This window comes from Monodelphis domestica, chromosome 1 (assembly GCF_027887165.1).
Source record: "Monodelphis domestica isolate mMonDom1 chromosome 1, mMonDom1.pri, whole genome shotgun sequence".
NCBI lineage: Eukaryota > Metazoa > Chordata > Mammalia > Didelphimorphia > Didelphidae > Monodelphis > Monodelphis domestica.
The window spans coordinates 234,836,096-234,852,267 of NC_077227.1; the positions used below are offsets into that span (position 1 = coordinate 234,836,096).

At 38.0% G+C, this 16,172-nt stretch overlaps 1 protein-coding gene across 1 annotated transcript in view; it reads left to right on the plus strand.

Moving 5' to 3' along the window:
* The window catches only part of LOC100019541 (galactocerebrosidase-like), a 101,069-nt gene that overhangs the window by 63,573 nt on the left and 21,324 nt on the right, over window positions 1-16,172 (plus strand). Inside the window, exon 14 of the mRNA XM_007472678.3 lies at window positions 2,390-2,570. Within this exon, the coding sequence (XP_007472740.1) occupies window positions 2,390-2,570 (181 nt within the window). The remainder of the gene's footprint in view (window positions 1-2,389; window positions 2,571-16,172) is intronic.

Sequence of the window (16,172 nt, forward strand, 5' to 3'; positions counted from 1 at the left end):
CTGCCATGTACATGTTTGTTTTCATTGTGAAGTCGATGTGAAACCTTGATCATAAATGATTTAATCTTCTGGGTCTTTTTATCTTTTTGTGAGAGTAAAGTTGACTTTAAGGCTTCACTGAAGGCCTCCAACCTTCTTAGCTTTGAAGAGACGTTTCACTAGATGAGGCATGAATGTTATGGTAAAGGATCTATTGGGACATACCAACTGTCCCTGGTAACAAATCAATTGAAAGTATTAATATGCCAGGCACTGTGTTAAGTGCAGAAGACACACTGAAAGATTAAAAACAGTCCCTGATCTCAAGGCACTCATATTCTGATGAGGAATCAGTGCATTATTATATAAGCTCTCCAAAGAGTAGAGGGTAGTTAATCTCAAAGGAGAGACTGCTACCAGGCTGGAAGGACTAGAACAGGTTTCCTATACTAGGTAGGGTTTAAGCAGAGCCTTAAAGGACAGCCAGAGAAACTAAGAGGCAGGAGTAAGGAAGGAGGGCATTGGGGCAGCTAGTTAGCTCAATGGATAAAGAACAAGGCCTAGAGAGGAGGTCCTGGGCTCAAATTCGGCCTCCAACACATCTTATCTGTGTGGCCCTGGGCAAGTCACTTAGCCCCTATTGTCTAGCCTTTACTGCTCTTCTGCCTTGGAACCAATACTCAATATCAATCCTAAGACAGAAGGTAAGATTTTAATGAAAAAAAAAAAAGAAAAGAAAGGAATACATTGCAAAAGGCATGAGGGAACAGTTAATTTAGAGGCAGAAGGGTGGGAGATGGAGTGTAGAAAGGGAAAAAGCAGCAACAAAGTCAGTGTAACTGGATTGTAGACCATGAGATGGGATGTAGAGTGTCAGAAAATGGGAAAGGGAGGGGGGTGCAGGCTACACAAAGCTGCGGATGCTAAACAAAAGAATTTTATATTTGATACTGCAATCAATAGGAAGCCACTGGAGGGTATTGAGTAGGGATGTGATATTGTTGGTTCTGCACCTAAGGAAGATCATGGGAGCATCTGAGTGGATAGTCAAGATTTCAGGAAGAGACACTAAAGGCAGAGACCAGTTACTGCACTGGATTACATTTCCAGGCTAGATGCCATTAGGGCTCCAGTGTATTGGCTGGTGAAGAGAGAAAAGATGCATGGGAGAGTACTGTGAAAGTAGAAAGGACAAGACTTGGATATGGAGTAGATGAGAACATAGAGTCTGGGATGACACTGAAATTGTACTCCTGAGCAGAGGAATGCTGCATACTTTGCCCTCCTTGTCCATAGTGTCCTCAGTTGCAAAATGATTCCATCAAGATATGTCATGGCAGAAGCCCAGCTGCCATGTCCACAAATGTTCAGTAAAGCTTAATTATTTCTTATTGAGCAACTCTCTTAGCAGCAGCCTGGTTAGTTTGACTTTCTAAGACCTAATGAGTGGCTTTAGATCTCTTTGGAAGAATTCATTAACCAAGTTCTTTATGTAGAAGTTTAGCTTTCACTGACTTCTTTGGATTCTCCATGTATGAGAGATTTGGGTGAGATCTAGGCTAGTTACACATGTGGTAGAAATGCCGTGGGAAAGCTGCCTTTACTCTCATCTCTGAAGCCATGAGGCTATGCTGAGACATTCAATCTAAAATGTAGCTTATTATTAATAAGCTAGAAAAGTTAGAATTCAAAAGTAATACTTGAATCCATATTACAGGATTCCTATGAGACTGAAATCAGATAATGAATGTGAAAAGATTTTGACAACTAAAAACTTCCATACAAATAAATATGAGATAATGTTGTTAGAACTTCTGTTCTATATAGTCTTCAGCAAGGATGAGAGGCTCTTATTTGACAGTAAAGATGGTCTTGTGGAGGCTTTGATAGGGAGGTAGCTTGAGACAAAAACTGTATTATGTTCATTTTTAATAGTGGAAAAAATACCCAAATTCAGCAGTTTTAGGTTCTTTATGGCCATGCTACACATAAAGAAACCTGAAATTTTTGCAAAGAAAAGAGCTATGAAAAGTACATTCAAAAGACAATAGAATGAGATTGTGGTGATTGTCTTCATGTAAAGGAAAAGTATATGTGACTTCAAAAAATAGGTTAAAACATATATACAAAAATTAATATACTTAATTCACTACATAGATCATAATAATTGCTAGTTCCTCATTGATACAGAATCTTAGGCCGCAGTCAGTTTGTATGTGTGTCCATTCCTGTGCATGCACATTCATGTGTTTGTGCACATGTTTTTATTTGTACAAGGCATATACGCTTGTGATTTACTTACTTTAAAGTTGAAAAGTTTTTTGATAATTGCTCAATGAATGTCTGGAAATAGAAATCCAAAGAGTTTAATGGCATATTCAAAATTGCGACTTTCTCTTTTTCAAAATAGGCAATTCACCTTTTAGTGCAGCTCCACATTTTGCAGATCAAACAGGTGTATTCGAATACTTTACCAATGACCAGAACATGGCAGGCCATGGCTTCACCTTACGCCAAGTGCTCAATCAGCGACCTATCAGTTGGGGTGAGGATGCAGATCAGACCATCAGCATTATAGGAGATCATAACTGGTATGTTCATTGGGGCTACCTCATATGGATCTGGTGGAGAGTCGGGTATATACATGTACCAGATGCTGGGCTTGCTATCTCTGGGGTCAGTCTTGAGATGGTTCCCACAGTCTGTCTTGGGTTACCATACAGGAGTGACGAAATATCCATTTGATAGATTTGTGCTCTCATCACTTTTGGCAAACTACATTTCCCTGTTTGAGCTTAAGTTTCCGCGTCTATAAAATGAGGAAGTAAGATGAAGCAGGCTCTTTTTGAGCTCTCCTCTCTGATGACACAATTGCAAGTCCCTTTTCCTTTGAAGAGGGGAATACACTGTTTTTACACATCGTTCTATTCAACAGTGACTGTTACAGGGGCATTTTGACTGGCATGTGAAAATGAAAGGATCTTTGATGAAATGTAACTTGTGACTCATTTGACAATAGGCTTTTATGTGCTCATGAGTTGCATGTTTTAGTCTGTTTCATTTTATAGCTGTTGGTCTCATAGTGCCACCTGCTGGATGGATTTTAGGATCATATTGTAATTCTTTTTGTGGAATTAAAGGCCAAGTACTGTCTTTGTACACTAGATAGCACTGGTAAGAGGCAAAAGCAGCTTTTATAGTTGGAGAGGTAATGCAACTCTGAACTTTGCTTATTGAATTGAGTCGTGTTGTCTTCTCTACTATTGCAATATTAAATCAGAGACATGTAATGTTAAGAGTGAGGAAATAGAAGTTAAAACTCTGACACTGGCATTTGTTCCTCTGGGGTCATGGACATCTCCAGAGGAAAGAGATAGGATGGTCCTGCCTTGGATTTTTATATGCATGTATTCATATCTCATCCTTCCTGGGCTTTATGCTCTTTTAGCATCTTTGTGTTACTACTGCCTAGCACTGTGCCTTACATTAATAACAAATCCATCAATCAATCAGTCAGTCAGCCAACTAGCATTTATTATGTACTTTTTATGTGCAAAAACTGCAAAATACTAGGAATAGGTAGGCAGTTGAAGTAAGTTAGAAATTATGCCAACAAAAAAATCTGATATTTTTTGATTACTTATCCAAAATGACATAAACTTATAAAACAGTAAATTTAAAGCTATTCCTAGGTTGGGAAAGGAATTCAATTTGAGGCCACTAATTTAATCCAAAGGTGTAAGCTCTTTTTTTTAATGAAAAAATTTTTTTTAAAATTCTTACCTTCCACTTTATACTAGGTATTGATTCTAAGGCAGAAGAGTGGTAAGGGCTAGGAAATTTCTAAGGCCAGATTTGAACCCAGGACCTCCTGCCTCTAGGCCCGGCTCTCAATCCACTGAGCCACCTAGTTGCTCCCTGTAAGCTCTTTTAAAAGGAGTTTATTATGTAACCTTACACTTATTTTTTCTATTCAATTAAAAACATTTATTAGGTGCCTATTATTTAGAATCATCATGTCATAATTGTAAGAACTTTCAATTTAATAAATATTTAGTGAGCACCAACTTTGTGAAGCAACTAGTTGCTTCATTGGGTCCAGGACTGGGCCTGGAGTCAGGAAAACCAGCTAGCCAGGGTTGTTGTGGGGATCAAATGAGGTAGTAATAAAGTATGTCCCTGTGAAAGAGAATTCTTTATTCTACTGCCTATCTTGAGTTAACACTAACTTAAGTCCACCTACTTAGTACCTCACTAGACTGAAGACAGTATTAACTCTCATTTTTCTACTTTTAAATTAAATCAACAAACGATTGAACACTCTAATTAGTACTAGGTGAGAAGCCAGCAAGGTACTTAGAGAATTCACACCCTTAGCAATTCAATCAATCAGGAAACTGTGAACCTTTTTGAGGAGAAATTAACCTTCAGATGGTGAGAAGTTGATCCCACAGACACTGCTCCCTGGGCAGTGCAAGACAATTTTGGAAACTATGATTGGCCCCTGTGAAGAGGGGAAGGGTCAAAAAGTCACCATAAAAGCAAGCCCGGAACTCCTTCAGGGGAGATTGTCTTTGAGAAGATAGTCTGAAGAGAGTGTCTTCTAGAGATAGTATTTAGACTGGGGAGAGTCTTCAAGGGAGCTTCAATGGAGACTGTGGCTTGGATCATGGGCTTGGAGCTCAGCTTCAACTTGGTCTCTGACTCCTGGACTACTTTGTTGGGTGAGTGAAAAAGGCTGACTCCTTTCCTAGTTTTCAAAGAGACTAGCCTCCATCTTGGAGTAGGCCTCATAGTTACTTATTACCAGGCTTCCTGATGGAGAGCTAATTAATCTCTGCCTGGATTAAGCAGACCTGGAATAAACATTTAGGTCGATAGGATAGATAACCTCTCTAACATCTTCACATTTCTCTACTTTATTGTTTTCTCTCAATTTTGTAAATATTTGTAAATAAATTTCTTATTTGAGATATAATAAATACTTGGCAACTACATAATTTCATAAAATTATTGTCCAACCACTAAAATTAACCCTTATATTTCAAAAGTTGGAATGCAGTTTTAAGTTAATAAAGCTTATTTATTAATTATCATTTAAGCTAATAAAGCTTAAGGCTACCTTCCTACTTTTGAAGCATGGTGCAATTTTAGTGCTTTGCTATGTAAATGCTAGCCACTGCTGATGGATGGATTAACTAGGTTGATGCTTGGATGCATCCATGTACTTGAAATGTTTCCAGCTAGGATAGGAACTTGTGGAGCTTGAGGTCTGGCTGCTATTCCTTCTGAGAAACCAGAGTTATCTTCACACCAGAATGACATATCAGAGTTAGACTTTGGTGCTATTGAATCAACTGTTTTCTTTGTGTTAGATTGTTAGCACATTAAATGTTTCCCATCTTAGCCAGTGGAGGGGTATATTTTAGCCATGGAGTACACTGCAGAAATACATAAAGGCAGAAGGGGGCAGAATGAGATGAGGAAATTTGGTTGCCATGTAAACTATATAAAGAGAAGTAACAGGAAATCAGATTGGAAGTATGGACTGGAGTTCAATGGGGCCTTAAATGGCAGGCTAGGAAGTTTGTGAAGATTTCTAAGCACAGGAATTCCATGGTCAGATGTGGCTAGGAACATCTATAAGGGTATAATCAAAAAGGAAATTGAATATTTAACTAAGGCCAGTTAAGAGAGTCTTATAGTAGTCTGGGCAAGTGCTTAGGACACATCTAATCCAGCTTCCTTCTTTTTATATGTGAGGGAACTAAGAACCATGGAGGTTAGATAAATTGTTGAAGACCACACAATCTCAGTAACCAAGAGGTTGAATTTTAAATTCCTTTCCAGATCTAACATTCTTTGATCTATATCCTAATATCTCGATATTGAGTGAAATCTGAAAGCACAAATTGTAATTTAATCCTTCTACATAACCTTCCTGCCTTGAGTTTCTCCTACTTCTAATCTAATCATCATTGTCCTATTGTTCTATCTAAAATATTACTTTTACTTTATCTCTTTCCTGCTCAGGGGCCCACAATGGCTCTTCATTACCAACTATATCAAGTCCTAAGTTCTTGTTCTTGGCTTTCAAAACTGTCAATGAGATGGACCCTTGCCTGAATTCCCTCAGCTTGCCAACTGCCCCCTAGTCACACAGGTCTGCCTTCTACATAGGCCATTAGTCTTTCTATCTGTGCTTTTGTTCCTATCATTGTCCTTGCTTTGAGTACCATTACTATTTCTCTCCCATTATGCAAATAGTTTACCTATCAACATGAGGGTTACATCCCCCTTCTTCCATGAAACATTTTCCAAACTTAATCCCATATTAATTTCTTCCCGGTTCAATAATCTGTCTAGTAAGCATTTCAGGTAACAAAATCTTTGAAGGATGACTGAGGCACTATATTACATTTACGTATACCTTATTGACATCAAATAATTGGTTCTCAGTAAGTAATTATTGGTTTGATTAAGTTAGCCTTTCTAAGGGCAACATAGGCTGGTAAAAAATATAAAGGCTATTTTAAAAATTGTAGGATTTAGAAGGAACTTTCCAGTGCTTATTTGCAGTTCTGCTTAAGTAAATCAAACCTTATTTTTCTAGAAAAATATGGAAATAGTGCCAACAATTCTAAAAGTCCTTCAGTTTGTAGGAGACTCTTCTTGTTTAGTTTTCATTGAGTACCAACAGAGTGATTTTAACATTGAGGAACTTTAACTGAAGCTGTGTAAAACATTCCATTTTGTTAGCAAGCATTGATTTTAATCAGATTGGCAACTAGAAAATTGTCTTTCATCACATATATCTGAACTCTGCATCTTGAGTATGAAATTTGCTTAGTTTATCATATATCCATATATATGTATATATACACACATATATATGTTTTTGCTTTCGTTAGCACTACAGAGGGATTATGGCAGTGGAAGAGTGAACTGTGCTCTCTTCTATTTCTTCTATTATCTATAAAATTTCCTAATAAGTGCTGACTCCAAAGTCACTTATTCTAGATTATGCTATGTGAAACAGAAAAAAAAAAATTGTGAGCTCTCTCCATTTAAATAGAAAGATGAGTTTATTGTGCTGCCTATATTACCTGTAGTCCTTTTAAACATTATCTGAGTAACAGCAATGACGTAGGGAGTATGGAGTGCATAGTTGATTAAATATGGTCTATGGCCAGTAGGTTAGATTAACAAAGAGAATTTTTATCCTTATGAATACACTTGTAACTGTGAAAACTAGGATTGTTTTTGTTGTGGGGTTGTAGAAAGCCATCGTTTTATAGAACTGTAAGAATCCTAGAGCTGCCTAGGTGAATTTCTTTGTTTTACAGATGAGGAAACTAGGGCATTCTCCAATTAATTATTGTAATGTTGAGGTCATTTTCTTAATTGCAATTTCCATTTCAGTTGCCTCCTTAGTTTCATTTTCCTCAAAATAGAGTAATCATTCCAATGTGCTAACACTGTTAAGATGAAGAGAACCCCTGTTAAGATGGTATAAACGGGTGACTAGAATTTTACAGAACCTTGTCAGACAGAGTAGTCTCTTCAAGGCTAGAGAGTAAAAATGGCTGCCCTCTCTGCCTCAGGCCAGTGAGTAATTGATCTGATTGCTTCTCAGAAATAACAAGGTTTAATCACTTTGATAATTGGGTATGGGATGAGGGAAGTGGGTTGAGGATTATTCTTTATCTCTAATAAAACCTAACTTATTTTCCCACCAAGTGACTTTGATGGCAAGTCTCCTTGATCAACATTGAGGCTAAGCTGACTATTCTTTCTGCCTGGTAAATTTCCTTCTATTCTTAACTAAATCTAGGCTAAATCCACTTAGGAACAAGTCTCTGGATTGTAGGTTGAATAGAAATGGAGTCAGACTTTGGAGCCATCAAGTCTTCCTCTGGGGATGACCTCCAAAGGCAAACTAAGGAGTCTGATCCCTCTCAGATCTTGTTCTTCACAGTCACAGGAGAGTTAGAAGTCTCAGAGGCTTTCAGGCTCTTGTTAAAATTTCATACAGGAATGGTTTCCACTTTCCAAAGGTTGGGTCAGGGGTGTAGGAGCTGCTTGTCCTCCCAGAGTAAAGGAACAACTCCCAGACTGGCCATTGGAAATCCTAGCCTCCCCCTTTCCTTCCAAGATTATAACAGGGTTAACCCCTGTTAGTCTTGCTTCACAGCATTCTATCACACTCTCCTTGTAATCCTTTTGCTTTCCTGAAATCTCCTCTTACAATATCCACATATGCAGTGTGTCTGGGGTATGATGGCAGCTTAATAAATTTTTGTCTTTTTGTCAAAGATCATCAGTAAAAAGATTCTGAGAGCTAATAAGAATGTGTACTTTATTCTTGTGCCTACTTTCATTCTTGCCCACCTTATTAAAAAGTTTATTTCAAAGATGTCATTTGCTTGCCTTTAACCTCACAGTTTGAAGGAGTTGCCAATCATTATGTATTATGTATATGAATTAGTTTCAGAGATAATATAATTTATTTTTGATCATTCTTTGCACAGATTTGAATAAAATGATTACAACTATGCAGTTTTTCCTAGACAGCACAAAATAAATTGTGGAGTGTTAATTATAAAAGCTGTGGTTATTTCATATTGCTTAAAATTTTATTATCTTCTTAAGATTAAGCTTCATTGATGGTTTTTTTTTTAATCTTTGATAACATTTCTGGAACTACTTCTCCCCTCCAATTCCCTCTGCTCCACCTTCCACTTCAAAATTGAACCTTTCTTTGTAAAGTAGAAAAACAAGCAGAAGTATCCCAAACTGTGATCACAACTGACAGTGTAACCAACATTTAGTCATAGTAGTCCCCCACCCCCTGCCTCTGCTCAAAGGAAGAGTTTATATTTTATCATCTGATTTCCAGAACCATTATTATTAATGATAATAATAAAATGATGTTCAGTTTGACTTTCTCTTAGTTTTTTATCATTAAAATATATTCTTATAGCATTAGTGATTGGTTTCATGGTTATATTATTTTTAAGGAGGAAGGAGAAAAGAAGCCAATCAGCATTTATACAGTGACTACTCTGTGCCAGGCACTACACTCAGTACTTTACAATTATTATCTCATTTTATCCTCACAATAATCTTGCAAGATAGGTCTTATTACTCTCATTTTTATAGTTGATGAAACTGAGGCAAATAGCAGTCACATAGAGAGTGAGCATCTGAGACTAGAATGGAACCCTGGTCTTCCTGACTCTGGGCCCAGTCTTCTACCTATTGTGCTGAGTAGCTGGCCATGTAGACTCTGAGGGCCTATTAGCTGCCACTCAATGCTCTGTTACAGGGGATGCTCTGACCAAAGAATTCTTTATCAGTCATCAGTCTCTTGATTGTGAGTCAGATTCAGCTTTTGTGGAGACCTACATGTGGGGGACTAAGAGGTTAAATCCCCCCAAACACTTTCCCCTCTACTCATGACATTCTTGTAAAGGGTAATAAAAAGGGCACAGCTTCAAGAAAGAGCAACCTTGAAGATTAGGATATTGATACAGAGAGAAATTCCCTCTCTGACTCAAGATGTCAAGCTCGAATCAAAACTATTTTTGTTGACCATTTGATTCCCTTAATGAGCTAGCTTGGTAGAGAAGAGATAAATACGCCTTTGTTTCTGCAGTAGAAGCCTGAGGGAGAAACCTGAAGCCTGATGGAGGAGAATGATGGAATAAATCTAGAATGTTAGATGCCTGCTGTCCCCAAATGTTTTCCTTTTAACCCTAATCGTTATCTTTCACCCTCGTCTCTGATATGAGATTTAGTCTCGACACTCTGGCCCACATAATATTGTAATAAATCACAATATCTATGTATTCCTAATCTTTCCAAAATGGTAGTTAGAACTCAGTAGAGTGTATCAGCTCCTGCCATCACATTTGAGAATGTGTCATCTCCTTCTCACAGTGAGGCTTCAGAGAAGCACTTCATGGAGGAGTCATTAAGCTGTCTTCCTTCTGGACCCTTAAGCCTTGTTAAGTTGAGAGGAAAATACTTCTCTCCAGGTATACCTAACAGAAGCAATGGATTTATTTGATTTAGTTCATGTAAGATGTTACAAAAACTAAGAAGAGGGGATTCCTGCTAGCTAGGCCTCTTGAGGCAGGAGTTCAGCAAATAGAGGGAACAGAGACCTCAAATCAGGAAGACTAGGTTTTTTTCTGTTTTTTTTTTCTTTTTAAAAAATTTATTTAATCAATTTAGAACATTATTCCTTGGTTACAAGAATCATAGCCTTTCCCTCCCTCCCCTCCACCCACCCTTCTGATAGCCGACATGCACTTCCATTGAGTTTTACATGTGTCCTTGACCACAATCTATTTCCATGTTGTTGATGTTTAAACTAGATTGTTCATTTAGAGTCTACATCCCCAACCATATCCCCCTTGACCCACATATCAAGCAGTTGTATTTCTTTGGTGTTTCTGCTCTCACAGTTTTCCCTCTGAATGTGGATAGAGTTTTTTCTCATAAGTCCCTCAGAATTGTTCAGGATCACTGCATTGCCGCTAATGGAGGATTCCATTATATTCAATTGAACCACAGTGTATCAGTCCCTGTGTACAATGTTCTCCTGGTTCTGCTCCTCTCACTCTGCATCAATTCCTGGAGGTCATTCCAGTTCAGATGGAATTACTCCACTTTATTATTCCTTTGAGCACAATAATATTCTATCATCAACATATAATACAATTTGTTCAGCCATTCCCCAATTGAAGGGCATCCCCTCATTTTCCAATTTTTTGCCACCACAAAGAGCACAGCTATGAATATTCTTGTATGTTTCTTTTTCCTTATTTTTTGCCACCACAAAGAGCACAGGTATGAATATTCTTATATGTTTCTTTTTCCTTATTATCTCTTTGGGGTACAAACTCAGCAGTGCTATGGCTGGATCAAAGGGCAGTCTTTTTTTTTCCCTTTTAAACATTATTTTATTTGGTCATTTTCAAACATTATTCATTAGAAACAAAGATCATTTTCTTTTCCTCCCCCCCCCCAAACCTCCCAACCCTTCCCTAGCCAACCCGCGATTTGTCTGGGTATCACATGTGTCCTCGATCTGAACTCATTTCCATGTTATTGGTTTTTGCTTTAGGGTGTTCATTTAGCATCTCTCCTCAATCATATCCCCTCCACCCCTGTAGTCAAGCAGTTGCCTTTCCTCGGTGTTTTTACTCCCACTGTTTGTCCTCTGCTTGTGGATAGTGTTTTTTCTCCTAGATCCCTGCAGATTGTTCAGGGACATTGCATTGACACTAATGGAGAAGTCCATTACATTCTATTATACCACAGTGTATCAGTCTCTGTGTACAATGTTCTCCTGGTTCTGCTCCTTTCGTTCTGCATCAATTTCTGGAGGTTGTTCCAGTTCCCATGGAATTCCTCCACTTTATTATTCCTTTTAACACAGTAGTATTCCATCACCAACATATACCACAATTTGTTCAGCCATTCCCCAATTGAAGGGCATCCCCTCATTTTCCAATTTTTTGCCATCACAAAGAGCACAGCTATGAATATTTTTGTACGTGTCTTTTTCCTTATTATCTCTTTGGGGTACAAACCCAGCAGTGCTATGACTGGGTCAAAGGGCAGGCAGTATAGCAGTCCATCCAGCAATTGCTATATAATTTTTCTTTGTGGGATATAACTTGAGAAGGAGGAAGGAGCCTGGGGAAGATGGGTGATAAATGAAGACTCAAAGACAAGTTAATTGATATAGGGAGCGGCACTTGCTCCTGATAATATTCTTCTTAGAAAATTAATTAGAGGAAAATATGAGAAATAAGAGAACACATGGAAGTAAGAATTCCGAGATAGAAAGCACGTGACCAAGAGTGGCGCTAGGAAAGATAAAGAGAGATAGAAGGGAGAACTCCAAGGTTGCAGGAATCAAGAGAAAGAGTAGCACCCCTCACCCAGCATTTATTGTGGATTGAGAGGTGATCAATGAATAGGTAACATAGCCCGTAGGTCTTAACATTGGTTGAATAGACAATGACAAGATCAGAGGAGGTGGGGATTCACCTGACATGCACTTTTCAGAGGAATGAGGTTTGACAAGGTGAGGGATAAGCCTTTGTGGCTTAGGCTCAGGAAATTCTCCTGCCCTTAGAACTGTCTATACATTTATCATTAACTGATCTGATCAAATTTTTAATACATCAACCATACTTTCATGCCTGGTATGTTACAGGCAGTCTTTTATTGCCCTTTGGGCATAGTTCCAAATTGCCCTCCAGAATGGTTGGATCAATTCACAACTCCACCAGCAATGAATTAATGTACCAACTTTGCCACAACCCCTCCAGCATTCATTACTTTCCTTTGCTGTCATGTTAGCCAATCTGCCAGGTTTGAGGTGATACCTCAGAGTTGTTTTGATTTGCATCTCTCTGATTATCAGAGATTTAGAACACTTTTTCATGTGCTTATTAATATTTTCATTTCTTTAGCTGAAAATTGCCTATTCATGTCCCTTGCCCATTGTGACAAGGAAATCACTTTAAAAGACTGATATATATTAATTTAAGGTTGCCAGGGAATTCAGCTATGTAATTCCTAAATGAAAACTCAAGTCAGCAGTCAACCTTTTATGGAGTTTAATTACAAACAGGAGGAAGAAAGGAATTAGAGATAGAGAGAGAGAGGGAGAAAGAAAGGGGAGAGAAGGGAATAAGGCTTAAATACCCCCTCTGTTTAGGCTGGGCCAAAAGGCCCAAGCCCTTAGATAGCTGGGGCAAAGAAAAGAGATCAGTCCCTATTACTCACGTGACCAAAATGGAGAAACAGTCTCAGAGGCCCCCACCTTCAGCTTCCTTCAGAGCAAGCTTCTCAGAGCACACTCCAACCACTCAGACCAACTCCTCAACCACCACCCTGAGTCTTCAGACCCCTCTATCTTTAAGGAAACCATCCAAGTTCCCACCCCTCAGTTCTCACATCTACCAATCACTGTCCATCAATTTCCCTGGGCCAATGGAGGCTCTAGCTTAACCCAGGACCACCCAGAGGTCTCTGGCTTTGCACATGTCTGTTAAAGGTCATATTTTCAAATAATTAAATCTTTGATCCTTTGCTACAGCCCTTCCTAAATCCTGTTAACCTGAGTAGGGTAGAGATTGGAATAATTAAATTTTGATCTATGCTGCAGCCCTTCCTCAATCCTGTTAGGACTGAGTAGGGTGGAGATTGATTCCAAGTATCTCCATTGTATCAATTCTAAAATCAATCATGACTCAAAGAAATTCCTGTTCTATGCTTAAGCATAGGTCAAAGTCCTTTCCATTGTTCAGCAAAAGGTTTCTGTCCTAAAGTAATCTTAAGAAGGGAGGAAGAGGAACCTCCCATGCCAATGGGGTTCCCATTCCAATAGACTATCAGTAAGAAATTTTCCAAGTATGAAATTTCCCAATGGTGAAATTTCCAACATTTATAAGTCTAAGGAATTTTAAGGTTTACAATATTTATCAATTGGAGAATGGCTTGATTTTGTGTACAATTGATTTAGCTCTTTATAAATTTGAGTAATTAGACCTTTGTCAGAAGATTTTGTTATGAAGATTGTTTCCCAATTTGTTGCTTCCCTTCTAAATATGGTTGCATTAGTTTTTTGGACAAAACCTTTTTAATTTGATGTAGTCAAATTATTTATTTTACATTTTGTGATGTTTTCTAACTCTTGCTTGGTTTTAAAATCTTTCCTTTCCCAAAGATCTGACATGTATACTATTCTGTGTTCACCTAATTTTATAGTTTCCTTCTTTATATTCAGGTCATTCACCCATTCTGAGTTTATCTTGGTGTAGGGTATGAGATGTTGATCCAAACCTCATCTTTCCCATACTCTCTTCCAATTTTCTAAGTAGTTTTTATCAAATAGTGGATTTTGGTCCGAAAATCTGGGATCTTTGGGCTTGTCATAGACTGTCTTGCTGAGGTCACTTACCCCAAGTCTATTCCACTGATCCTCCTTTCTGTCTCTCTCTCTCTCTCTTTTTTTTAAAGTTTTTAAAACATTATTTTATTTGGTCATTTTCATACATTGTTCATTGGAAACAGATCATTTTCTTTTCCTCCCCTCCAAACCCCCCACCCCTTTCCTAGCTGACCCGCGATTCGTCTGGGTATCACATGTGTCCTTGCTCTGAGCCCATTTCCTTGTTGTTGGTATTTGCATTAGGGTGCTCATTTAGCATCTGTCCTCGATCATGTCCCCTCAACCTCTAGTCAAGCAGTTGCTTTTCCTCTGTGTTTTTACTCTCTCAGTTTGTCCTCTGCTTGAGGATAGTTTTTTTTTTTTCTCGTAGATCGCTGCAGGTTGTTCAGGGACATTGTAAAGCCATTGCTGGAGAAGTCCATTACGTTCTCTTGTACCACAATGTGTCAGTCTCTGTGTACAATGTTCTCCTGGTTCTGTTCCTCTCACTCTGCATCACTTCCTGGAGGTTGTTCCAGTCTCCATGGAATCCCTCCACTTTGTTATTCCTTTTAGAACAATAGTATTCCATCACCAACATATACCACAATTTGTTCAGCCATTCTCCAATTGAAGGGCATTCCCTCAATTCCAATTTTTGGCTACCACAAAGAGCGCAGCTATGAATATTCTTGCACAAGTCTTTTTCCTTATTATCTCTTTGGGGTACAAACCCAGTAGTGCTATGGCTGGATCAAAGGGCAGACAGTCTTTTATCGCCCTTTGGGCATAGTTCCAAATTGCCCTCCAGAATGGTTGGATCAATTCACAACTCCACCAGCAATGCATTAATGTCCCTACTTTGCCACATCCCCTCCAGCATTCATTACTTTCCTTTGCTGTCATGTTGAACCCTCCTTTCTGTCTCTTAGCCAGTACCATATTGTTGTGATGACCACCATCTTAGGTTAGTTTGAGATCTGGGACTGCAAGGTCACCTTCCCTTGCATTTTTTTTTTCATTATTTCCCCTGGATATCCTTGATATTTTGTTCTTCCAAATGAACTTTGTTATGTTTTTTTACTAATTCAGTAAAAAAGTTTTTTGGTAGTTCAATGGGTATGGCACTAAAGTAAATTACTTTGGGTAGGATTGTCATTTTTATTATATTAGCTTGTCCTACCCATGAGCAATCAATGTTTTTCCAATTGTTTAGATCTAGTTTTAATTGTGTGGAGAGTGTTTTGTAGTTGTGTCTATATAGTTCCTGTGTTTGTCTTGGCAGATAGATTCCCAAATATTTAATATTGTCTAGGGTGATTTTAAATGGAATTTCTCTTTCTAATTCTTGCTGCTGAGATGTCTTGGAAATATATAGAAATGCTGATGACTTATGTGGGTTTTTTTTTTTTGTATCCTGCATCTTTCCTAAAGTTGTTGATTATTTCGACTAGCTTTTTAATTGATTCTCTAGGATTCTTTAAATAGACCATCATATCATCTGCAAAGAGTGATAAGTTGGTCTCCTCATTGCCTATTTCAATACTTTCAATTTCTTTTTCTTCTCTAATTTTTCTTTTTCTTCTCTAATTGCTACTGCTACTGTTTCTATTACAATGTTAAACAGTAGAGGTGATAATGGGCATCCTTGTTTCATTCCTGATCTTATTGGGAAGGATTCTAGTTTATCCCCATTGCAGATGATGTTTGCTGATGGCTTTAGATATATTCTGTTTATTATTTTTAGGAAAGGCCCTTCTATTTCTTTACTTTGTAGTGTTTTCAATAGGAAAGAGTGTTGTATTTTGTCAAAGACTTTTTCTGCATGTGTTGAGATAGTCATGTGATTTTTGTTGGTTTGCTTCTTGATATGGTCAATTATGTGAATGGTTTTCCTAATATCTAACCATCCTTGCATTCCTGGTATAAATCCCACCTGGTCATAATGAATAACCCTCATGATCACTTCTGGAGTCTTTTTGCTAGTATCCTATTTAAGATTTTTGCAACTATGTTCATTAAGGAGATTGGTCTGTAGTTTTATTTTTCTGTTTTTGACTTGCCTGGCTTTGGAATCAGTACCATATTTGTTTCATAAAAGGAACTTGGTAGAACTCTTTCTTTGCTTATTCTGTCAAATAGTTTGTAAAATATTGGGATTAGTTGTTCTTTGAATGTTTGATAGAATTCATTTGTGAATCCATCTGGTCCTGGTGATTTTTTCTTAGGGAGTTTT